General features: G+C 35.3%; 3 protein-coding genes and 1 long non-coding RNA gene across 6 annotated transcripts; 3 read left to right on the forward strand and 1 right to left on the reverse strand.

The window, feature by feature from the left end:
* The first annotated feature begins 115 nt into the window (after window positions 1-115).
* Window positions 116-1484, forward strand: LOC144575132 (DUF309 domain protein). The gene is made up of 3 exons (XM_078325252.1): window positions 116-515; window positions 848-995; window positions 1096-1484. The coding sequence occupies exons 1-3, from the start codon at window positions 138-140 to the stop codon at window positions 1323-1325; spliced, it is 756 nt and encodes a 251-aa protein (XP_078181378.1). The 5' UTR covers window positions 116-137; the 3' UTR covers window positions 1326-1484.
* Window positions 1485-9990: 8506 nt separating this feature from the next.
* On the forward strand, window positions 9991-12003 carry LOC144574518 (large ribosomal subunit protein eL30-like). The gene is made up of 5 exons (XM_078324478.1): window positions 9991-10120; window positions 10257-10362; window positions 10526-10627; window positions 11606-11674; window positions 11778-12003. Exons 1-5 carry the CDS (start codon window positions 10100-10102, stop codon window positions 11816-11818), a joined length of 339 nt encoding a protein of 112 aa, XP_078180604.1. The 5' UTR covers window positions 9991-10099; the 3' UTR covers window positions 11819-12003.
* A 1715-nt stretch (window positions 12004-13718) lies between these two features.
* Window positions 13719-24476, forward strand: LOC144574694 (uncharacterized). Of its 3 annotated transcripts, none has more exons than XM_078324721.1 (8): window positions 13719-13920; window positions 14826-14947; window positions 16673-16920; window positions 17363-17551; window positions 18408-18564; window positions 20687-20829; window positions 21456-21491; window positions 23580-24476. In XM_078324721.1, exons 2-8 carry the CDS (start codon window positions 14854-14856, stop codon window positions 24165-24167), a joined length of 1455 nt encoding a protein of 484 aa, XP_078180847.1. In that variant the 5' UTR covers window positions 13719-13920; window positions 14826-14853; the 3' UTR covers window positions 24168-24476. The 3 variants fall into 3 exon arrangements, with proteins under 3 accessions (XP_078180847.1, XP_078180846.1, XP_078180845.1); XM_078324720.1 differs by having other exon boundaries at window positions 13720-13924; XM_078324719.1 differs by having other exon boundaries at window positions 13780-13920; window positions 14821-14947.
* Window positions 15370-16666, reverse strand: LOC144574695 (uncharacterized). Its single transcript, XR_013518285.1, has 2 exons — window positions 15842-16666; window positions 15370-15736 (listed from the first exon to the last, which is right to left on the reverse strand). It is a non-coding gene; the product is annotated as an uncharacterized LOC144574695 (long non-coding RNA).

Genomic DNA, 24476 nt, shown 5'->3' on the forward strand with positions numbered 1-24476 from the left:
TTTGCAAAAAAAAAAAAAAAAAAAAATGATGGAAGTAGGCCCGTTTATTGATGGACTAAGCCCAGAGTGCAAAGCCTATTTCTTTGGCGGGCGGATGCGTAACCACTAACCAGTAACCACGCAACAACAAATTACAAATGGCCACTGCTGCTGCATCAATAATTGTGCAAAAAATATCCCCCTCCTCCTCCCTCTCCCCCTCCCGCCACCGCTTCTCCTCCATTCTCTCCCTTCGCGTCCCTCTCTCCGTCCGCACGACGGCCTCTCCTCGCCGCCGCCGTCGCTCTGCCGGCCTCCGACCGCGCCGCCGCCTGACGGGAGGAGCAGAGCCGTTGGAGAGTTCAGAGAGCGAGGAAGCCACCTTCGACCTCGCAGTGAAGCTCTTCAATAGAGGTGAGTTCTATCGGTGTCACGATGTACTGGAGGAGATGTGGTACAGTGCAGACGAACCGGTCCGTACGCTCCTCCATGGTGTTCTCCAGTGCGCTGTGGGGTTTCATCACCTACTCAACCAGGTTTAGGTTAAACAAACAAACATAAATCTCAATCCTTATTTCAAAGTAAATAGCATCTTAATTAATTATATATATATATATATAAAGGAGACTCGACTCGACTCAACTAAAACTGCCTCATGTTTCTACTACTACAGTTGGAGGAGGGTAAGGGTAGTCGATCATAATTATTATTAATTGGTAATGTAAAAAATGTTTTAGAATGATTACTGAAATAAATAGCTAGTTAATTTATTGGCGCTTGTCATGTACAAGATATTTGGAATGATAGGTAGGTAACACAGGTACAGGCGCCAGATTAATCTTACTTGTTTCACTGTAATTAATTTCAGAACCACAGAGGGGCCATGATACAATTGGGTGAGGGTTTGTGTAAGCTCAGGAAACTAGGGTTTAAAGGAGGACCATTCTTCCAGTTTGAGCAAGACATCTCTGCAGCCCTAGAGTTTGTTTACCAAACTCAAAAGGAGCTTGCTGCATGTCAGTTTTTTCTTATTGTTTGTTATTTGTTATTTTCTTCCTAGAATTTCAACCCGCAACAGAATGAAATATAAAATTCTTATGTCCTCCTCCTTTTCAGGCAATGATGAATTCTGTATAACGATGGATGGATCTGAGGAGTCGTACCAGTTGCTGGGAAGTTTTGCAGCTGGACAACAATTGTACAGATTGAATCTTGGGTCAGATGCCAAAACTTATATACTCTTCTCAGCACCAAATCACTACAGTTCAGAAATGCCGTCAAGAGTTAAGGCTCCTATCCTCGGTGCCAAAGAGGAGCATCTCACTCAACTTCTGTGCATTTCCTAATCTAATGGTATATCAACATCATCGTAGCAACATTATACAATATTGTATAGATAAATTTACCTGTATTCTACATACCTTTTTTGGTTTGTTTCATACTTATCCAATATATATTGTATGGTCTGCGTATGTACTATAGTGTTAAAAAGGGACTTTTTTTTTTGTTTTTTTTTTTGGTGGGTGGAAGTGGGGCCTAGGGGTGAAAACGGTATAGATAATATCCGATTAGTATTCAATTCGTATTCGAAAACTTAGATGTGGATATCTGATATCCGAATATCTGTGTCGATAAGGATCTGATATGATCTGAATCTGTATATGTATCCGTTTGATATCCGCTTCTTTTTCACCCCTAAGTGGGGCGCTTAAGGGTTAAAATGCATCCTCCCTTTTGTGCTTCTAACGTGCACCCTTCCCTCATATCTTCATTTTTAAAGTTTAAATAGTCAATTCGAACCTTTCAATGTGTTCTTCATATTAAAATGTGGAGACCAAATTTTTATTATTTTTTCAGAATTTTTGAAAATCATCACTTTGCTGAATTTTTTTAGAGTTTTTGGTTGCTTATGTTGAATAGTTTTGTTAGCATTATATTGTTGGCTGGCGAGGGACTTTGTGCCCTTCCTCCAAATAAAAAAAATAAAAAAGATAAAAACCCGAGTTGGGTTATTTCGATGTGTATTGCTTGCTCCCCATGCATCCCCTTGCAGTAGACATAATTCAGCCTTGGTGGGTGGTACCGTTTTATATTATGAGTTTATGAAGTATTTGTCTAAATGATGTTTAGATAATTTTGTTGATTTACGTTACCATGCTGTTTGGTTAAAACTTAAAACAAACAAAACTTTATAAGTAAGAACAAGGGTATAATGAAAAAAGATAAATCTTAATAATATTTAAACAAGAGCAACTAAATTTATGGGTAATTAGAAAAAAAATAAAAGGAATTGAATGACATATTGAATATAATAAAGAATAAAGGGATAAATAAGAAATTGAATAACTCCTGAAGAGTACATGAGAAATTAACCCTTCTTTTGATACATTTGTCAAAGACCTTTACTCAAAAAAATAAAAAAATAAAAAACACTGCATTGAAACCCTTCTTTTAATACATTTGTCTAAGACCTTTACTCAAAAAAATTAAAAGCACTGCATTGAAAGAGAAATCAGAAAAAGTATAAAGTTTCTAAAACCGAATGGTTTGGCCGTGTTTTTTTTTTATAAAAAGCGGTCAATTGAAACCAAATTTAACCGGTTTAATTGTATCAATCAACGGTTCTTTAAATAAACTAAACTGGATTGGTAACTAAGCCTGATTTTTTTCCGGTCCAATTTTAATAATGCTGTACCAGCTTGACAGGGTTCTTTGATGTCAGATCCCTTAAAGTAACTACTTTGTAACATCGGTAATTTAATTATTTTCTAAATTTATTTTCATCAATATATAATATTTAGACATTGTAAGGTTTAATTTGCAAAACAGAAAGTCAAAAGAAAAGATGCCACGTGCGACGTGCTTTATTTATGGTAAATCCCCTACCGCCAAACTTATCCCATAAAAGGATGGGAGCACCTAGCTATCTCCGTAACAATCCCTCATTTATCCCTCAGTCATTAACTACTTTAATAACTACTAACTATCTAGGGGGACCACTTATCATTTAAGGACCATCTAATATTTGAAAGATTTTACAACTGGCGCGCGCAAGTATTCATATATAATGCATTAAGTATTCATCTATAACATATCAAGTATTCATACCTAAGATATCAAGTATTTAAAAAAAAAACTGGACACGTTTTTAGAGGTGATTTTTTTTTCTCCGTTCAATGTAATCAATATTTCTTACGATCGGTGAGGAATTTTACAAATCTAAAACACGAATGTTTTATACATAATTTTATCTTTCAAATGAGATCCATGATGAAATACTTTCGAGTTGTCCGTTGCACAAGTATTCATTATCATCGAGAAAGTATTCATCCTCACTGTGCAAGTGCAAATAGAAAAACTTAACACATCACTCATCCATCTTTTACACGTTTTTAGAGGTGATTTTTTTTCTCCGTTCAATCTAACCAATATTTCTGACGATCTGTGATGAATTTTGCAAATTTAAAACCACAAATGTTTTTTACATAATTTTATCTTTCAAATGATATCCATGATGACATACTTTCGAGTTGTCCGTTGCACAAGTATTCATATCTTGTCACGCAAATATTCATATCTCATCGTGAAAGTATTCATCATCGTCGTGCAAGTGTAAATACAAAAACTTGACACATCACTCATCTATCTTTTACACGTTTTTAGAGATGGTTTTTTCTTCTCTGATCAATTTAAACAATATTTCTGACGATTTGTGAGAAATTTTGCAAATCTAAAATCACGAATGTTTTCTACACAATTTTATCTTTCAAATGAGATACATGATGATATACTTTCGAGTTATTCGTTGCACAAGTATTCATATCTTGTCACGCAAATATTCATACCTAAGATATTAAGTATTCATTCATACGCATTGAAGTATTCATTCTAAGACATCAAGTATTCATTTGTATACCTCTATTTTTTTTCAAAAAAAAATTTATATCATTTGTTAGTACACAGTAGCATAATTCATCATTAATAAAGTTTTATTCTTTGCAAATAACTCTCTACTTTATGAGGAAATAGAACATAGACATGAAAGAGATTAATTACATTCATAGATACAAAAATATTTTGATACGGTCGACAGTGGTGGATCTGACCCGACAGAGACGTGCTCAAGTATTCATTCATACACGTTGAAGTATTCATTCATACATGTTGAAGTATTCAATCCCGGCAGAGGCGTGCTTGATTGGGATGAAGTGATGAATGATCTTCGGCAGAATGTCCGTTGGAGCAGGAGCTGCAGGCATAGATGGAAAAAATGGAGGCGGAGGCGGAGGTGGAGATGGAGGTATGAGAGGGAGGGAGCTTATTGTATTTACTATTTTGAGGCGGGAGAGGGTGGGAGCTTATCGATGGAAAAATGGAGGCGGAGGTGGGAGAGAGAGGTAGAGGTAGAGACAGAGACAGAGGCGGGAGAGGGAGAGAGAGGCGGAGGCATAGGTGGGAGAGGGAGGCGGAGGCGGAGGCGGAGGTGGGAGAAGAAGGTGGAGGTGAAAAAAGAAGATGAAGGTGGAAGAGAAAGATAGAAAGAGGAAAGAAATAAATGTTGTTAGAAATGGTAGTTATAGTTAAAATAGAAAATTAGTTAGTTGGGGGATGAATGAGGGATGGATAGATGGGGGATATTATAATTACCCTAAAAGGATATCTCTCTCCATCTGGAATTCAACAGGGTAAAAGAAAAAAAAAAAAAAAAATGAGAAGGCAATTGGAAAATAAAAATAAATATTTTGATATAAAATTATGATATTCGATATTATTTGATTTAATGTCTGATTGGAATTTTACCTATGTCGCATTGATTCTTAACAGTTGTTGCATTCTGAATTGATCACTATTAAGTAATCGGACTTCTCTATAATCTGTGTTTTCAATTTGTTTGGTTGAATTTTGAATTGGGTGTTGGATTATGATGCATATTTAAAGGGATAGTGAGTCTGAGGTTCGAATTTGATTTGTGAAATTATATAATTGTGCATTCTGAGAAAGTGTGAAATGATATGAATGTGTGAAATAAAATGATATAGATATCGTGTGACTTTTTTTATTGATAACTCAAACTCTGATGCTATTTAGGGGTGTTTAACGGTTCGGTTCGGTTTACCGAACTTGGCAAACCAAAGTTATAATTCAATTTTAAAAATAGAACCAAACCGAACCGAATTAGCATTTGCAACTGAACCGAAACGAACCAAAGTTTTATTTCAGCTTGTTCGGTTCAAACCGAAATATATTACTTTTTTTTATTTAAAACAATTGATTTATAATAAACCGAAGTATATTAAGAAATAAACTGGAGTATTAAGAAATAAACTGGAGTATTAAGAAATAAACTAAGATATTTAGAAATAAACCAAGTATTTAAAGCAATTGATTAAGAAATAAACCGGAGTATTCAAAAATAAACCGGGATGGTTCTGATCAAATTCATATTATATGAAAGTTTGGTTGGTTCGATTATTTCGGTTTTGAAAATTTTCAAACTGAACTGAACCGAAGTTATAATTCAATTTTGAAAAGCCAACCGAACCAATCCAATAAATTGAAATAACCGAACTGTTTAAACCGAACTAATTCGGTTCGGTCCAAAACCGATTAAACCGAACCATTTGAACACCCTTGTATGCAGGCATAATTTGATATGAATTTGTGTAGATTAATCCAGTTTATTTGAATGATTGTTTAATTAAGTCAATTATAGATAAGTGCATTATTAAATAACAAACTACTGAGCTTTGTAGTTGACTGTGTATTGTTTTTATTTGTTATTTTTGTTGCAACGTATGTTGACGAGACAATGTATTCGAGGGTGCTTCTCTTGTTAAGACTCTCGACCCAGCGGCGGGGTCGTGACAATTTTGGTATCAAAGTTTTTAGTTTGTATTTGGATCATCGAATCTGAATTAGGACCAATTAGATGTGAGGTGAAATGCACATGATCTAAGTGTTAGTTTGTAATAATCTAGAAGTCAATAATACAATAAGTTAATCATAAAGCTTTGTTCATGAATTGAATGTTTATTTATATCATTTTGTTGCCGTGGGTATTATTGCATTTATGGATCATTTCGAGTTCATGACTGAAATTAAAACCTTGATTAAAATTAAAATTAAAATCCAAAACAAAATATATATATATATATATATATATATATATATATATAAATGAAATCATTTGATGTCGGCTTTGTATTTGATTGATGAAATAAAATAAACAAATCAATTAAATAGATGTCGGCCAAAGAAAAAAAATCAAATGAAATCATGTCGGCCCAATCAAAACAAATCAAAATATATATATATATATATATATATTAAAGGTGTATGTCGGCCAAGAGTTAAGAAATGAAAATTGATTTTGTTTGCTTTGCCGACCTCTCTAAACCGCCACAAAATGGCATGATTTGTAAATATGCCAAACTTTGGGGGCATTTCGGTAATCGGGCGAACCTCCTCATTTGGCTATAAATAGAGGGGTGAGGTGAAAGAGAGAATTACTAATTCACATGTATCGTATCTGATCTGTCTGATCGATTCGAGTTTCTATTTTCTCTCTTTCTCGGTTACGGTTTCGGTGAATAGTGTTTCTGCAGAATTTCGCGATTTACGGTATTTCTGGCAGAAGAAATAAATCGCTCTCCGGTTAGTCCTGGTGGATAACCAATAGAGGTATCACACGTGTGATACTGCGAGTCGATTCCATCCCTGGTGAGGCTCTACTCGCTCGGTCTGTATTCCAACTGAGATTTGGAATCAAGGTATAAATTGTTATATTAATCTATTTAATTTGTAAATAGATTTAATGCTTTAGAAAATCAATTATGGAGTAGATCTGTAAATGAATTAAATGAGGTTTTGATGCCGAAGGAATACTGAAGGTGGACCGCCTTGGAAGGTTTCCTGACATACCTCGTTTAATTTTTAGCTTAACTTAACCGTAAATTTTTGTTTTACACACTTCCGCTGTTAAGCTAAACTAATGGGTTTGAACCGTTCCACAAAACCCAACACTAAGGGTGTAAACGGTCGGATATAAATCAGATAATAGTCAAACTGTATCCTTGTTATAATTTTTTGAATATGGATACAGATAGGATAGTCTCAGATACGGATACAGATCAGATTATTAAACGCTACGGATACGAATAGGATATTAGACGAATATCGATATTAGATCTAATATATGTTAGGTTTTGACGGTTCAAACCCATTGATTAAGTCTGTTGGGTTTTTGACTGTTCAAACCCATTTATTTGCTTAAGATGCGGAAAGAACGTAAAACAATATTTTACTTCTAACTTAAGCCAAGAATTAAACGGGGTATGTCAGGAAACTTTCCAAGGCGGTCCACCTTCAGTATTCGTTTGGCATCAAAACCCAATTTAATCATTTTACAGATCTACTCCATGATTGATTTCTAAAACTTTAATCTACTTACCAATTAAATAGATTAATATAACTTTTTTATACCTTGATTCCAAATTCTAATTGGAATGCAGCAGAGCGAGAAGAGCGATATCTGGGAATGACTCGTCTCGGAGTATCAGACGTCTGATACCTCTATCGGTTATCCACCAGGTTTAACTAGAGAACGGTTTATTGATTTTGCCAGAAATACTATAAACCGCGGGATTCTGCAAAAACACTATTCACAGGGAAAAGACAAAAACCCGTAAATACGAATTTTCGGTTACTCGGTTTCACAAATAAGCAAAACTCAAATACCGCAAAATTCGGAAAAACACTATTCACCGATCCTGTAAATCTACTAATCAACAACCCACAAGATTATACGTCAACTACGTATAACTTTCTTTTCTCAACCGAAACACTGTTTGGGAGAGAAAACGAGAAAGAGAGAAAATACCGATTCGATTCGACATGAAACGATACGAGTGAATTAATGAGTTTCTCTCTCCATGTACCCCTCTATTTATAGGCTTTTGAGGTGCTTCGCAAAAGACCGAAATACCCCTCAACATATGCCTATTTACAAGGTATGTCATTGAATGGATAAGGATGATGACGTGTCATGTGGATAAGATCGATGACGTGTCATGTGGATAAGATCGATGACGTGTCATGTGGATAAGATCGATGACATGTCATGTGTGAAAAGATCAAAATGCCCTTTGGCCCAAATTCAACTAATATCTGTATAATTATTCTGAATAATTATATTTCTTGCGATTTGTTGTTTCGGTAACTTTTATACAACGTAACGTGTACGTTTATAAATTAACCTATGTTTTTGCTTGTCATCTTATATGACATTTATAATTTAATTATATCACGTATAATTAATTATAACCATCTTAATATTAATTATAATCAATTTATAATTAATCAGTAAGATTCTCCGATTAGCTCCTATATGGTGTGACCCAATAAGATCTGTGTTATGTTGGTAAATAGAATTAAAAACCGTTTTAACTTCTATAATCATAGGAGGCACCTGGCAGAATGCACTATGACCATCCAATTACACAGATGATGCTGTACTGTACAATATCACGATCCAGTAAACTATTTTACTCATGTCAATTCTTTTGTTTCATAGCTATCAGATTAGTTTCAAGGTAGGTGTGTGTCATCCTTGCAAACTTAATCTTTTATTAATCTTGAGCAGATTATCAAATATAATTACTCTTGTAATTATACCGCTAGCAGATAATCTAACTCTATCAACGGGCCCAGTGATACTATAACTCGTACAGAGATACGAGGGATAATAGTACTTTTGGTAAACCATCACTTTCTCAGCTAAGTTATACATACGGAAGTGCTACCGTTATGATTGCTTTTTACAGACAGCGTTAACACTCACACATACACATCTCTTAGTAGGAACGATGAATACCTCACACTGTAGAACTTAACACTGAATGAAAACATTAATGACACGAACACAATTCTATTTAATGTTTCATTCAGGGTCTGTCAAATACCATGTTCCTAAAACATGTATCTATGTGATTAAAATGACATCTCGTGTCAATGGTTTGTAAAACTTAACCATCTTTTAATTCACATACTAACCTAGTAACGGTTAATTAGTGTTCCTACTAATTACCTCAGCTAGTGACTTCTTAAGAATATATATCATCTTTATTATGAAGTTTCACAATTCTAGTCATGAACTCGAAATGATCCATAATTCAATAATACTCATGGCAACAAAATGATATATAATTAAACATCCAATTCATGAACAAAACTTTATATGATAAATTATCGTATTACTGACTTATAGATTATTACAAACTAACAATATATTCATAATAAGTTTGTTGATTACAAAACATATATCATATTATCAAAACATTAGTAACTAATCACGTCACAGTGCTATATTATTCATCAAAATATATATGTATATGCAATTTAATAAATCATTGGTATGAATATGTAATTTAATAAATCAATTTAAGAATATAGAGTACATTTGTAGTGATTTAGGGATGTAAACAGTTAGATACAGATAGACGAGATAGTTACGGATAGTTAAAAATCTAACCGTATTCTTATCCACTATAATTTTTCGAATATGAATACAGATACAGACAATCTCGGACACGAATACAGATTGGATAATTAAGTAATTTTTCGGAGTCGGATTGGAACAAAATCGGATAATATCCGATCCGTTTACATCCGTGACATGATCCTTAGAATTCGAGGTAGAACTGCGTTATTAGGGGATCTGAATTCCTTGAGAAGTCGGGCTTGACTAGATTTGACATCTGAGAGCAAACACACGGCGCGATACGCCTTTTTATTTTATATCGAAAGTTCCTTCACTTTGGCAAATCTCATTTACCAAATTACCACTGAACTGATGAAGCCCATATATAGAAAACAAAGCCCAAAACTATCTCCAGTCTCCACCGCGAGATAAAATCTGACGGTCAGATAAGGAGATGAGAGCAGTTGGAGACTTGGAGTGGAGGAGGCAATATCGTAATTTCTCTTCCTCTTATACATATATAATATACCCATGGGAACCCCACCCTATTACTAAATTCCACTTCTGTCCTCTTGCCGCCACCTCACCTGACCTGACCTGAGAACAGCGCGTAGGGTTTCTTCTCTTCTCCGATCATCTCCAATGGCTCCTGCTAAGAAAGCAGTATTTCTCCCGTCTTTTATCTTTCTTTCTCCTGACGTTGTTAGATTTATTTATTTATTTATTTTTGTGCACTGTGGACAGGGGAAAAGATAGATACTATTTGCTCTGAATTTTTGTGTGTAAATTCGAATTTCAGAAGAAGAGCAATGAGAACATAAACAACAGGCTCGCTCTAGTGATGAAGAGCGGGAAGTACACTCTAGGATACAAGACTGTTCTCAGGACTCTTCGCAGTTCAAAGGGTATAATAAGTTTATTAGGAGATCTTTTGGATTTATAATTGTATTGATTTTTATATGGATCCTGGATTCCACCATTAGATCTGTTAGCCGTCATAGATTATGTTTTTAGTTTAGATGCTATTGGATCTGTTCAGTTAGACTGAGCTTTGCTCTACATTTACAGCCAAATTGATACTCATCTCCAACAATTGTCCCCCACTGCGCAAATCAGAGATTGAATACTATGCAATGTTGGCTAAAGTTGGAGTTCATCATTTCAATGGAAGTAAGTTTCTTTTATCAACTTAACTCTATTTCCTTGTAATTAATGTTGCCTCTGTTGTTTCCCTCTGATTGGAATGAAGGCGCTGAAGGATTCACTAGATTTTTATAAAAACAAATTTTATAGAGTTCAATAAAGAATTGAATTTTCATGATCAAATTGGTAGAACCAAGAACAATTGATTTCTAAAGAATTTAGTAAAGCCTTGATTTTGTGATAAATTACCAGTTGCCACTGGTCTAGGGTTTGTCGCAGTAAATGAGAAAGAACTATACTAGTGTCTGTTATCGGAGAAGGGCAACTTATTCAGCACCACTTCCGTACTAGCTACTGAGATGTAGAGGAAGGGCAGCGATGACTCATTTCTCACCAAATACCTGGTTTCTCCTGCGAATTCGCTGTGTGATTACAGCCTATTGTCATTTCGCATAGTCTCCTCTTCGTCTTTTCGTTCCAATCAAAATGTTCGTTATAAATCAAATCCTTTTTGCGGTTGCACCTTCATGATTTCATACCGATCAGAGGGTTAGCGTCCAAGGAATAATCAGGCAAAAGCAATTTAGGATGTGTTGTGTACTTAGCCTGCTAGTCCCGGTACCAATACATGAAGAACAAGTGCAGGCATCATGCATTAGTTGCAATGAAATCTTACCTAATCTTCTTTGATTGTCTAGTATGATATGTACTAAGCCGCTCAGGCTGCATACTGCTACGCAGATAATCCTTACCTATCAAATTAATATTTGTGGCTGACACTACATTTCTCGGACAATACTTCTCTACCTCTCTTTTTCTATTTCAATATATTTGGTTAATCCAACAAAATGTGAACCCCTCGTGTTGTATTGATTAAGAAGTAATCTATTAGTTACTATTTAAGTCTCCTTTTGTTTTGCATCACTACCAGGATTAGCATAATTGTTAATCTATCTTTTTTACAATAATAATATTACAAGTTTTAAATGCTTGTCTTTTGGACAGATAATGTTGATCTGGGAACTGCTTGTGGCAAACATTACCGTGTATGTTGCCTCAGTATTATTGATCCTGGTTAGTTCTCTCTCTCTATGTTTTACTGTTACTGTGAGATTTTGTTTGTGATGTGGGTGTGAATGTTTCGTTAGCTCTAGTGTGACACTTTTGATTATTGCAGGTGATTCTGACATCATCAAGAGCCTTCCTGGTGACCATTAAGAGAGAGAGAGAGAGAGAGAGTTGGTCTTAGGCTTCTGAAATTTTGTTCACATTAATTATTTTGATATATATTGGCTTTGCATACAGACTTCGGTAACAGCTGCTTTTAAGTTGCCATACTAGAGTTGGTATCTCCTTTTGATTGGGTTTGATTAATTTATGAGAGCTTTCAGCTTTGTACCCTAGATTTCTTTTCAATTTTTTAATGCTGGCTAAAATTGCAACCCCCCCCAACTAAACACACACACACACGGACCATGGATCTTGAATTTTTGTTTCTTCTTCGACGCGTTTTTTTTTTTTTTTCCCTTCCCCGCCTCCATTTCCTTTTTCTCCTTCGTTGAGAGAGAGAGAGAGAGAGCGACTTCTCCAATTAATTTTGTGCCGCTGATATTGCTCAGATAACTTAAAATGTGCAACTGTGCTTAATTGATTCCACTATCGAAATCCTTTCGGGGCTTGGGCTCAATTGCCTTTATTTAAATACATAAACAGAATAGACAGAAACATGTAGGAAAAGGAAAACATTATTGGTGACCACCAAAGACAAATGTGCTGGTACCAGCCATGACTGGTACAATGATCGATGCTTGGCAAGAAGTCCCATAAATGTAGTCATTTTTATGATATCATTGCCATTGTTATTATATCATATTGACAAAACTGGTTTATACTTACCGACTACTTACCATTATGGATTTTTTTTGTGAAAAATTAATTGACAGAGAGGATAATTTCTGATGCAAAGATGTGGCTCACTTTCTGTACTGGGGGACTGGGAACAAACCTGATACAGGTCCAGATTAGACAAAGAATAGAATCTTATTGTTTATTTTCAATGTTGTAAGGGCTTGGTTGTAAGTTCATCAGATGTGCAGTAGTAGTGCTTGAAGCACCCTGAGGATGTACCGAAGATGTATCGAGGATGCACCATGCATGTACCGACTACCGAGGATGAAGGAACAGCTGCACCATGCATGTACACAAGCTCTCATAATTTGTGAATTTTGTCAATAGTTTAAGCTATGGCCAAAAAGAAATTCTATTGTAAGAACCATACCATCACCATGGTACGTACAAGTACTAAAATTAATTGTATAGCATTAGTTGGTACAGTAGAGGTACCCTACAGTGCACGCTATATGTAACTATGGTACACTTGCAAACAGTGCATGACAGAGCAAGTTAGAACTATTACATTGGAGTCTTTTGAGCATGACCAATTGACCATGCATATATGATATATGTGGTGTTGGTGTTGGTGTTGGTGCTGGTGCGTACCGCATGCCAAAGAAGTCCAAATCAATAGCTTTGGCCTTTGGAGCCTATCTACTCTGTACTTGAACGTTTTCTAATATTTCTGTATGGATCTATGAATGTTGAACTGTTTCGTATTAGAACACTTGAGATATTTTGTCAGTAGATATTGTTAATTTTTTAATGTTTTTATATCTAGCATTTCAAAAAAGAATATTTTCATATCTTGGTTGCTCTTGTGTAGAGTTAAAAACCTCTATTTTGTTGATTGAGGGTAAAATAGTCATTTCAGATCAAATACAAGTTCAATTAGATTCAATGCTCATCAGACTTGAGTCGAGTCATGTTCCTCTGCATTACCTGACCATTTGAGTTTGAATTCAATCCAAATATCCAATTAGATCCGAGCACGTAATACAATTAAAATTGGTGTTAATATATACTCATGGTTCAGGGATGTGGACCCGTTCAAACATGAATTCGTTCCCCTGAGCCCATTTTCTACAATAGGGGTCCGTTTGGAGAATCATCGTACGATCCTATCTGATCGAACCACGTTAACGAACCAAGTCTAACTCGGTTTCTTGACTCGACACTTGAACAGTTGAACAGTTGAACTCGAGGAGTCGCAACACAAACCCTTCGCCTTTTTTCATTTCTTTTCTTTTCTTTTTGTCTCCGACAGCCCTATCCTCGTCTCCTCTCGTCTCTGCTCCGGCGAGGCGCCGCCGCTTAAACCCTAGTTTTAGTAATTCTATTTTCCAAGTCTAAAACCCTTGTTCGAGCCACGTTCGAACTCCTCTGGACGACAGACATCAAGCATCGGCGAGTTCTTTCGTTCCCTGGTAAGTTTTACGCTGTAACGCTAACTTTATATGTGAAACTTTGATTAACTGAGAATTTTTGAGCGAAAATTGTTGGATAGCAGTAATATGTTTAGTAGCTTGCTGTAGTTTGAGTGGCATAGTTTCTATTTCTAGTGCCCGGTCAATGAACTCACATGTTTTTGAGGATGGAGGGCTTAATTCCGGTTTTCTTTGTACTAGTTTTTTTGTACGTGTGTACTCCCTTCAGTCCTTTGTAAACTCTTAAGGTTTTCTGCTGTGATCTAGTCGATTTAAATTTTACTCAGAAATCACAATTAAAGTGTTGGGCCCTCAAAAGCTAATGAGATCAGTTTCTCGTCTTTGGTGATCCTTTTAATTGATCGATCAGTTTCACTGGGAATTGTCGCTAAGAGTTTCATTGATAAGTTCTGGAAATTTGAGTAATCTTCTCAAAATCTGTATTTTGTTGTTTTTGAAGAAAAATCATGGATTCCTTTCTGTATTATCTGCTAGCTCATGTCAAATTTTCTTTTTCTGGTTTTTTTACTAACTGTTCGATGAAGCTTGAAAGTTTTCTCTCTCCCCTTCTAGTTAATTGACATTTAACAAAAATATTAAATTCAAATGTATGCTGCTTATATTTCTCGTGAGCATGTACAATTCTCACTTTGGGCCAGAATCTAAATTTGGATTAGATTATTATTTTTTTTCCAGACAGATAGTTGAACTTTGGTTCTACACCAGGGGGTAGCATGGACAATTAATTAACTAAGAGCAGAACTCAAGACTTGTAGTATTTAGCAGTAAATTTAGTGGTTCTTGCCCAAGAACTAAGTTATGGTTTTCTTATTTTATGAAAAAGTTGGCTTTGCATTGATGTTTAATATTGGTTAAATTGTTTTTTCGATTTTGAAACAGGGAAGGTTCATCTTGAATGAGTACAAAGTGAGAATGAAAGGTGAGATGAGCAGCAATGGTGCTTTCAGTGAACATGTGCTATCAGAGAAATTATCAAAGCTGAATAACTCACAACAGAGCATAGAAAGTATCCTTTCCAATCTGCTGTTACTTATTAGCATTTACATAATGTGCTTTATAAGCAGGAGTCAGTCTCTATTTATGCTTAATTAGTATTTACATAATGTGCTTTATAAGCAGAACTCACTCCATTATTTCTGCATTGGACCATTGGTTTTGTTATTTCGTCATTTAACAGGTGATTAGTTTTAGGGTATAATAAGATTTACAAGAGGAAAATAAAAAATGGGCAAGGTGAAGAGTTACATTTAGATGACAAAGCCACATATATGATATATCACCGAGTACGATGCTTAGATGGGTTATTTAAGTTTGGATTATCATATCAAGGGTAACGTAGTGAGTTCTGTTACTTTTCTTAACTTAGGTAATACTTATGTTAGCTATTAGCTATTTTTGCAAAATTGCAAGCCATGAAATGAATATTTCTTATGTAATGGAAATTTCTTATCTAAAGCTGAGGTCTCTAGACTTCTCTTAGATATATACTTCCATTCATTTATTATGTATGCAGTATCTTTGATATTAAACACTGATTCCTGATGTAAAACCTTTGGTTTCTGTTGGTGTCTTTTCACTCCATTTTAATCTTGCTACTGGATTAATATTATATTTAATTGTGATTTGTTCATTTCTTTTCTTTTTATTTTTTTAAAAGAAAGAAAAAGAAAGATGTTCCCATTATTTAAAGTGAAGGGACAGAATTTTGGGCAATCTGTGGAGAACACTAGTATTTGATCAATATTTGTGTATGTAATGGAAATTGCTTATCTAAATCTGAGGTCTCTAGACCTCTCTTAGATACATACTTCCATTCATTACGTATGCAGTAGCTTTGATATTAAACGCTGATTTCTGATGTAAAACCTTTTGGTCTTATCTAAATCTGAGGTCTCTAGACCTCTCTTAGATACATACTTCCATTCATTACGTATGCAGTAGCTTTGATATTAAACGCTGATTTCTGATGTAAAACCTTTTGGTCTCTGTTGGTGTCTTTTCACTCCATTTTAACCTCAGTACTGGATTAATATTGTATTGAATTGTTGATGATCTGTTCATTTCTTTTCTTTTATTTTATTAAAAGAAAGAAAAAGAAGGATTTTCTCATTATTTAAAGAGTAAAGGTTTAGAATTTTGGGCAATCTTCGGAGAACACTAGCATTTTAATTACTATTATGTATCCGCATTGCCACAAGCAGTTGGAGTCACATCTCTATTTTGCCGAAGCTTGTGGAAAACACCACATCAGGCTTATTTGTGTAATTCCTGTGTGTTGGCATGGTGCTGTACTGCTCTTGTTAATTCTTTTGTGATACTAAACATCATCCAGAATCTTACAACCTTTTGTGTTTCACATTCGGATACTTTTGGAAATCCTGCATATTAATCAGATAGTTACATTTTATTGAAAATTAGGATTCAATTTGGAGGCATTTTTTATATTCTGTACCCACTTGACAGCCACTGTCAAGTTTTTCAAAAGAAAAAAAGAATTTGGGGGCATTTTGGAAAATCTTTTTCCTCCAAAGATAAGTTTTTTTTTTTCTTCCAAAACCACAGAGACTCATAATTCTGACATTTAAGGATACTTTGCTCGTCTGTCGGCTAATTATGCATTACTCCGGAAGTAATAATATATCTAATTTGCCTATGGGGTTTTCTAAAAGAAACTATTAACACAGTCAATTATGAATTAGTATAAGCTATCCTTAACATGAATTGAATTCAGCATTGTCGCACTGGTGCATATACCACCGGAAAAAGGCCAGGAATGTGGTAGAGACATGGGAGAAGCAATTTAACAGCTCAAACAAGGATCATAAGGTGTCCCTCCTGTACCTATCCAATGACATTCTGCAGAATAGCAAGCGCAAGGGAGGTGAGTTTGTGAATGAGTTCTGGAAGGTTCTCCCTGCCTGTCTCAGACACCTCTATGAGCACGGCGAGGAGAGTGGCAAGAAAGTCGTCACCAGATTGGTATGTTTTCTCTTTCTTTCATTTCTGTTTCAGTCACATGAAATGAGATACTTTTCCACCACAATAATCAATGGTTGTTTTTTATTCTTTTAATCTCTAATATGGGAGGGTTATAGATACTATTCAGTGCTGAATATTTTTTTTCCCCTTTTGGGTCCTTATAATTGAATTAGGGTGCATATTTGCCTACCATTTGTGCGAGTGGTATTCAGAGGAACAAAGAACTATCTGTCGTAAAGTGATGTTTATTAGAATTTGTCATCATAATCTTGCTTCTTTATTCCTTGAATTCATAAATGGTAATCGCATTATTCATATGAATAGTTAGGTGCTAATATGCTGCCGGCGTTCAGTGTTATTTTTTGTTTTGACCTGATGGAACATTTAATTACAACATTATTATTAATAAACACTGATCTTAATTTTATTTGCTGACAAGTAGGTAGACATTTGGGATGAAAGGAAAGTGTTTGGTTCTCGTAGCAGAGCCCTTAAAGATGATATATTTGGCGATGCTTCTCCTGCTCCTGCTCCTGCAGTCGATATTAACGTCAAGAGTTCAAATTTAAATCTGAATTCATATTCAAACCCTATCAAAATAGCTCGGAAGGATGCTACCACTCTGAGAGTTGTGAGTTTCCATATCCTTGTTGTTTTTTTAATACTTTTCTTCTTAAAGGTTGTGTCCCAAGAAATCTTCACTGGTTATTTTGGTTTATATATGAACTTGCTGGACACAAATGAGTTTTTTCAGTTGCTCAAAAGGGAATTTATTACAATATAAGTCATTCATAAATTGGATAAGACCCTCAGAAGGCTGCATATTGAAATGTTAATTTTGCAACAGACCCTCAAAAAATAAACTATACATGTTTTGTCTACTGACTGTGAAGCTTATCTGTCAACTTCCATGCAATTGAATGTTATCTGATAGTTATCAAGATTGTTACAAATCAATTGAACATTTCAATTACAAATCACAATATTTTCATATGCATGACATATAAAGCACTCTAGATCAAATCCAGAATGTCAGAATTTGATTTAAGATTCATTTATTGCAACTTTTGAGATTGCCAAGCTATCCTAACTGTTTGCAAAAATTTTCTTTTTTTGTGCATAATTAAGCTTTTTATAAGCTGGGTTGGGTATAATTTGCTAATAGTTCAGAAATGTTGGGTGTTAAAAAATGGGATAATTCTTTGGAAATTAAATACGGTAAAATATTGAATTCACACTAATTTTTGTCTGATGGAAGTGACAAGTCAGCAACAAAAAGGTAAATGCAGAAGAAATTAAAGGTGTGAAGTTAACCTGCTAGTGGGTTAAAGTCTGTTGTTTCAGACTGCAGAGCGGATGAATAAACTTAGTCTTTGGAAGGGTTGTTTAATATTATAAAATTTGCTTTATTCTTTGAAGAAATGTTGTGGTTCGTTGATTATAAAGTAAAGCAATTTATTTTGTTTTTTGTTTTGGTTTAAAATCAGAAATTGGCTGTCGGTGGTATGCCTGAGAAAATAGTAATGTCTTACCAATCTCTGTTTGACGAGAATTTGAACGAAGAGGCTGCTTTAAACAACTGTAGTACATCAGTTGGTCATCTGGAGAAGATTGAGAAAGACCTAAATGAAGCTTCCATCAGCGGTTAGCAAAATACTTTATAATTTTGAATTTTGAAAAAATGGTGCAAAAACAACCATTATTTCTCCCATGCTTCAAAGAAATATTTATTGTATTTTTTAGTTGTAAAATACCCCAACTGCTAGGTGGTAGGCAATCCTAAACATGAGTTGGCCATTTCGCTCTAGCTTCAGTGTTGCCATTATAAAGAAAAGTGTCCCCCTCATGACAACTTCAATTTTCTTCTTTCCGACAAGTGTTATCAAATTAGTGTGATTGTAAATTATAGTTGCCGGTGGTTACAGTAGTTCAACTTGAGCTATTAGTGAATAAACATTCAATTCCATATTATAGAACTGATAGCATACTTCTCATTTTTCTTAATTATCCTACACCCAGTTTCTGCTTGCTTTTGTCACTAGCAATAATTACCCATGCCATCTAGTCTGCATTTCTATTTTTATATACATCTATATTAATTAACATACTTAATTTCATGCTTTAGAGGGGAATGCAATTTTTTTTTTCCCGTTGTGTATAAATTTTTTGGTCCTTTTCCTGGGCATATGTAAACTTGTCTTTTAAGCATGCACTGTTTTTGATTCAAGTGTTAAATCTTGTTTAACATCGGAAAAGAAAAAAAACAGATCTAATTTTAGGAAAATTAGATAAATTGCAAGAGAAAAAGAAATGAAAAACTGTTGATACTCTAACAGTTGATTAGTCCTGCATTGGACATATTATAACCATTGCAACAAATAAACAAATCCTACCTTTTGTGCAAGTAATGTACATACAAAAATTACACTTGAAAAGAATGGCCGTCAGAAGAATAATATTCTTCCCATTTGTATGGTCCACTGATTAATTATATCATAATAAAGTAAACATCCTAGGAAGAAACACAAGAATTGAGCAAAATTTGCATCTAAAACATCTTTGAGGTAAGTAGGCATGCTTGCTTATTCGAACTTATTCAATAACATGGAGATATCAAACAATAAGAAAGAAAGAACCCTATCTATGGTTGATCGGAAAATAAAACAGAACAGAAAGAAAACAAAAACACTATCACTCTCATAGGTCTTCAGTATTGCAAATTTTATGTGGTCTGCATGTTAGCAGTAGGCTAGCCATTGTACCACCTTGCGCCTAATCTCCTATGTGGTGAGTTTGGGTGCTCTAGAGATATTCAAGAAAATCCTGCTATTCCATTCTTTCTATATATGCCAACTAATTGCGATGCAACCTGCATCTCATGTTTCTTCAGTGTTGAGTGAAGGCGTCTTCTGTTTTTTTTTTTTTGCATTTCTAAACATGGCCATAGGAAGTTACAGATACAGGATACTGGTAAAATAGAAATTAAAACAGCAGCTCTATATAAACCTGTATCAGGCCTCCTACAATAAAATATATGAAAATCATCAAAAATTCAAGACATCAGTTCTATCTAAACCAGTATCAGCCCCCCCCCTTACAAAAATATATGAAAATCATCAAAATTAAGAGCTGGATATATGGAACCTGTTTGATTCCATTGTTCCGTGCTGACTTTTTTCGTGAGTCAAATTGGCCATGTCATTTTGGCCTCTACTTATATGTTGGCAAACAAACCACTATTTTCCTTAAAACTCCTCCAAATTTCATACACTTACCTTAAAAGCCCTCGAATCAGCTTGAATTGTGTAAATCCTGGCATTGGTTGACCAGAGTCTGATAATCATTGTAAAAAATGCAACAGCTGATTCCCCTTTGTCTGGTGTATCCAATTGCCTCTTTAAGCGCTGTAGCCTCCGTCTGGATAGGACAACATACCCTGACACCAGCAGATCTGTATGCCAGTAGCTCATCCCCTCTACTTAACACAAAACCAACGGCCCCTGCCATGCTTGCCTCCAGGAACTATCCACATAACACCTGAAATCACATTTGATTACCTGAGATTGACCACCAGGGAGATCTTGAATAGTGGCACTGCTACCTTTCCTTTTTCCTGCCAACTTCGTTTCAAAATTTATGTTATTCAGATATGTCGTGAATTTACTAATAACCTGTTATTCAAAATATGCTATCCGTATTTTTAAACAATGAATTTCTCTTCTTATATGATGACCTGTTATTCTCTGTGTTTTCTTTTTTAAAATAGGTAATCAGCAACAAGTATCTTCTTTGACGTCCGATTTACAAGAAAATGAAGCTTCTCTGAAAAAGATCGTTGAACAACTTGAAGGGATTGAATCTGTGAGGACTTCTCTGATCAATCAGCTAAGAGAAGCAATTAAAGAACAGGTATATATAGTGCTTTTATATTTAACTCGTAAATAGAATACGGCGACATTTCATAATTGCCTATTTTTCTTATTTTGCAACTGGACATGATTTTATTGAGGTTCATTATCAAATAAGACAACCTTTGATTAAACATTTTTTAAGCCACTCCTCCCCATATTTAAGTTGGGTTCGGATCAGTTATTACAGGTCTCAGTTTGTTCATGATTTGGGTTGCCTTTCGTCCGGGGTTGGTCCGTTGCAAGTCTCAGGTCATTTGGCAGATTAATTATGGGCATCACTTGAGTTGGCACTCAGGTCATTTTGGGTTTATGGCCTTGACAATGTTCATTTTGATGTAAGAATTTACTTTTTGGGTCAAACTGGTTCGGAAGTCCAATGCAGCAGGTTGGTGTTTTGTGCTGGCAAGGTCTGGCAATAACTCTTATGATTCAATGGCTAGGTGGTTTTTGCAATAACTCAATGTCGGGTGTTACATGGAAATATGAGATATGGTGATTCTGCTTTACTAATTCAATAATATGTCTGGTGGAGTCTGTAGCATCCATATTTCAAATGAATTTAAACAATGGAAATAGATCTTCCTTGTGCAATGTTGAGGCTTGACTTTATTTGTAAATGTGCAGGAATCAAAATCGGAGCTGGTTCGTGCTCAAATCCAAGTAAGAACATTTCTTTTGACTCCCTTTCTTAACTTAATGTGGTATTTACTATTATATCTTCTTGAAATATGGTATATATCATAATGAGAAAGGATCAATTGATAATAATTTAACCTCAATTTGGTAATAATCACAATTGAAGTTCTGTTTTATATCTAACATCGCAAGCATGATATGGTGTAGTTTTACTGTTTATCAGATGATTTGAATTTTCAAGGGTCTGAAATTACTGACTATTGATGCACTACCAAGATGATTACTCAAATTGCATGGAATTCAATTGTTTGGCTATGTATTTGTCCCTGAACACAGCAATACATTCACATTCTGATTTTCAATCTTACTCAGATTAATTTGAGAAATTCAATAAATCTATTGTTAAGTCATCCCATCTCCATAATAATATATATATATATATTTCTTCAGAGACTTAGCAACTATTTAACTTTTAATCAGGCACCAGTAATGGATCATAGCTTTTGTATAGGTGTTTTTATATTCAATTCAAATTTGCTTCAACATTCAAATTTAGTTAGCAAATTTTCCAACCCAGTTAGGGTGGCCCAGGAACATTGAATCAAATTCAAGTTATGGTATCTCAACTGGCTGACAGGTCTGACCAGCCTATTTGAGGTTTGTGCATTTGCAAGTTAAGTAGGTCTGACCAACACTTATTTAACATTACAACACACTCCATTTGGTTCTGGTGTAGTTCTAAGTTGTGGTTTCAGTGAATTTTTCATCTGGTCTATGGTTTTTCTTCCATCCAAAGGTGGATAAAAATCCACAACAGCATGCATATTAGTGTGGAATAACAAGTAATGATAAAAAAGTTTGTCATCAGCAATTTTCTTTCAACTACAGGAGCCTTGTGTTGTTTCAGAATTTCTTATTTTGGTAGCGATTAGCAACTTCAGACAATTCTTGGTTTCTTTTTCCTAATCTTTTTAGACGTATCATATTGTTATCCAAAACTCATAAGCATTTCTCAGTTTGATCCCTGAATCTTTAGAAATTTCTCATTCTGTGCCAACCTGACCTGCCAGTGTGTCAAAAATGTGCTTACATGGATACAAACTCATTAGTGCGAGCTGAAGCAGGTCAGGATTGGTTTTGCCAAAGGGCGGTGTTTTGGTTGGTTTTGGATGCATTTCTTCTTTGTTTTCCAGTTAAAGATGTGTTTAGATGGATAGATTGAGTTGGGTCTTGTCATGATATGGCCGGCACCAATGTTGGGTAGTTGTTGCAATTTGTCAAACAGTTGACGACCAGATCTATTTTTTGTGGAGCTTAAATGAGAAGTCTCACGTTATTTAATAATTATTTTGTTAATAATAATAATATGTATAAAAATATGGGTTTCCAAAGACAAGAAATACATGGTGTGGTTTAAAACTTCGTATTGGAACTAAAATGAATTTAATGTATAGTGGGAAAATATAATGATGAATACTCAAATAAGTTTTTTTAAAATGTGGAATTAAATACCTGTTAAAAAATAACCAAGGCAAATAATTTTTGTTTTATATGAAGAGTTTCACCTGTTCATAGTTGATCATATTTGAAAACTTGTGCTTGTACATAGTAAAGACCTGACATACAGTATGGGTCAATTTCTACCATTCAATGATGCCGTCGTTTGCAACTTATGAAAATTGTGGGGCCTTTAGCAAATTCTTGACAGTTGCCCCCCAGAAGGTTACGAGTTCAAAAAGATGCATTCCTTTGTTGGTACATAATTTTGCTGGGTGGCAAGTAGTGATACCTGATGTGACCTTAATGGTAGTAGACCTCTTTGTTCTTTAAATTGATGCTGCATGCTAAGCATCTCGCTTGGGCTGCATTGCCTTTTCAAAACCCCAAGAAAAGTGAAAACAATTTTAATTACTAATTTGCTTTGTACTCTTGTCTTAATTTGTACTTGGATAAATCTATAAACTACTGTACATAGTCTTGATTTGAATCAAATTGTTTTCCCACTCAAATTTTTGTGATTTTTTTCACCCTTTTATTACTTAATAGTAAATTCCTTTTATTACTTAATAGTAAATTTGGGTATCTTAACAAAGGAATTCTACAATTCTACAGGTTGCTCGATCCAAAATTGATCAGACTTCCCAGGCCCCTCAGCTAAAACGTAAGCTCTCCCCTTCTCCCTCGACCAATGGTTGTGAGCTTGCCCCGAATACCACTCTGGGCCCACCAGGCAATGTAGATACAACGGACTTCAAAAAAGCTGCCGCTGCTATGGCTGCCAAGCTTGCAGCCAACTCAGCATCGGCCCAGCTCTTCTCCTCAGTCCTATCTTCTTTTGCAGCTGAACATGCCCATAATGGGGCACCTAATGGGCCTCCTGGATTCTCACCCGATAAAAGGCCCCGTCTTGAACCCCCTTACAGCCAGGCACCAGTTATGCCGTTCCAGCCTCCTCTCCCACCAGTCCCGCCCCCTGTGGGGCCCGCACAGATGCAGCAGTTTGGGCCACCTTTTGCATTTCCAGGAGGTCAAATTCCACCCCCACCCCCTTTGCAGCAGCTGCATGGACCACCATCCACCATGCCCCTCCCGCCGCCAGGTCAACAGCAGCAAGGAACCTCTACTGGCTTTTTCTCACCACCAGGCGTTGGGTTCTTTAACCCATTGCAGCACGCCCCATCTGCCCAAAGGCAACAGTAATTTATATTTGTTATGTGGTATGGTAAGACCCTGTTGGCTTAAATATTGTATATTATGCGTCCGCTTCGGCTTTTAATTCATTATGCGGAGTTTAATTAATTTGTACGTGTAATAGATGTTTTATATGGCACTGCTTCTACTGGAGCACTGGAGCACTGTAGTCTAGATATTAAGATTGGTTGGGGTAAACAAAGAGAATGTTATCATATACCTTGTATTATCATTTTAAATAGTTTCAGTGGTGCCTGGATCAATATATATTTATTCTAATGCTAGGACAATAAATCGGAAAATGATCATGTGCTTTTT

The sequence above is a fragment of the Carex rostrata genome, chromosome 23 (assembly GCF_964058835.1).
Source record: "Carex rostrata chromosome 23, lpCarRost1.2, whole genome shotgun sequence".
NCBI lineage: Eukaryota > Viridiplantae > Streptophyta > Magnoliopsida > Poales > Cyperaceae > Carex > Carex rostrata.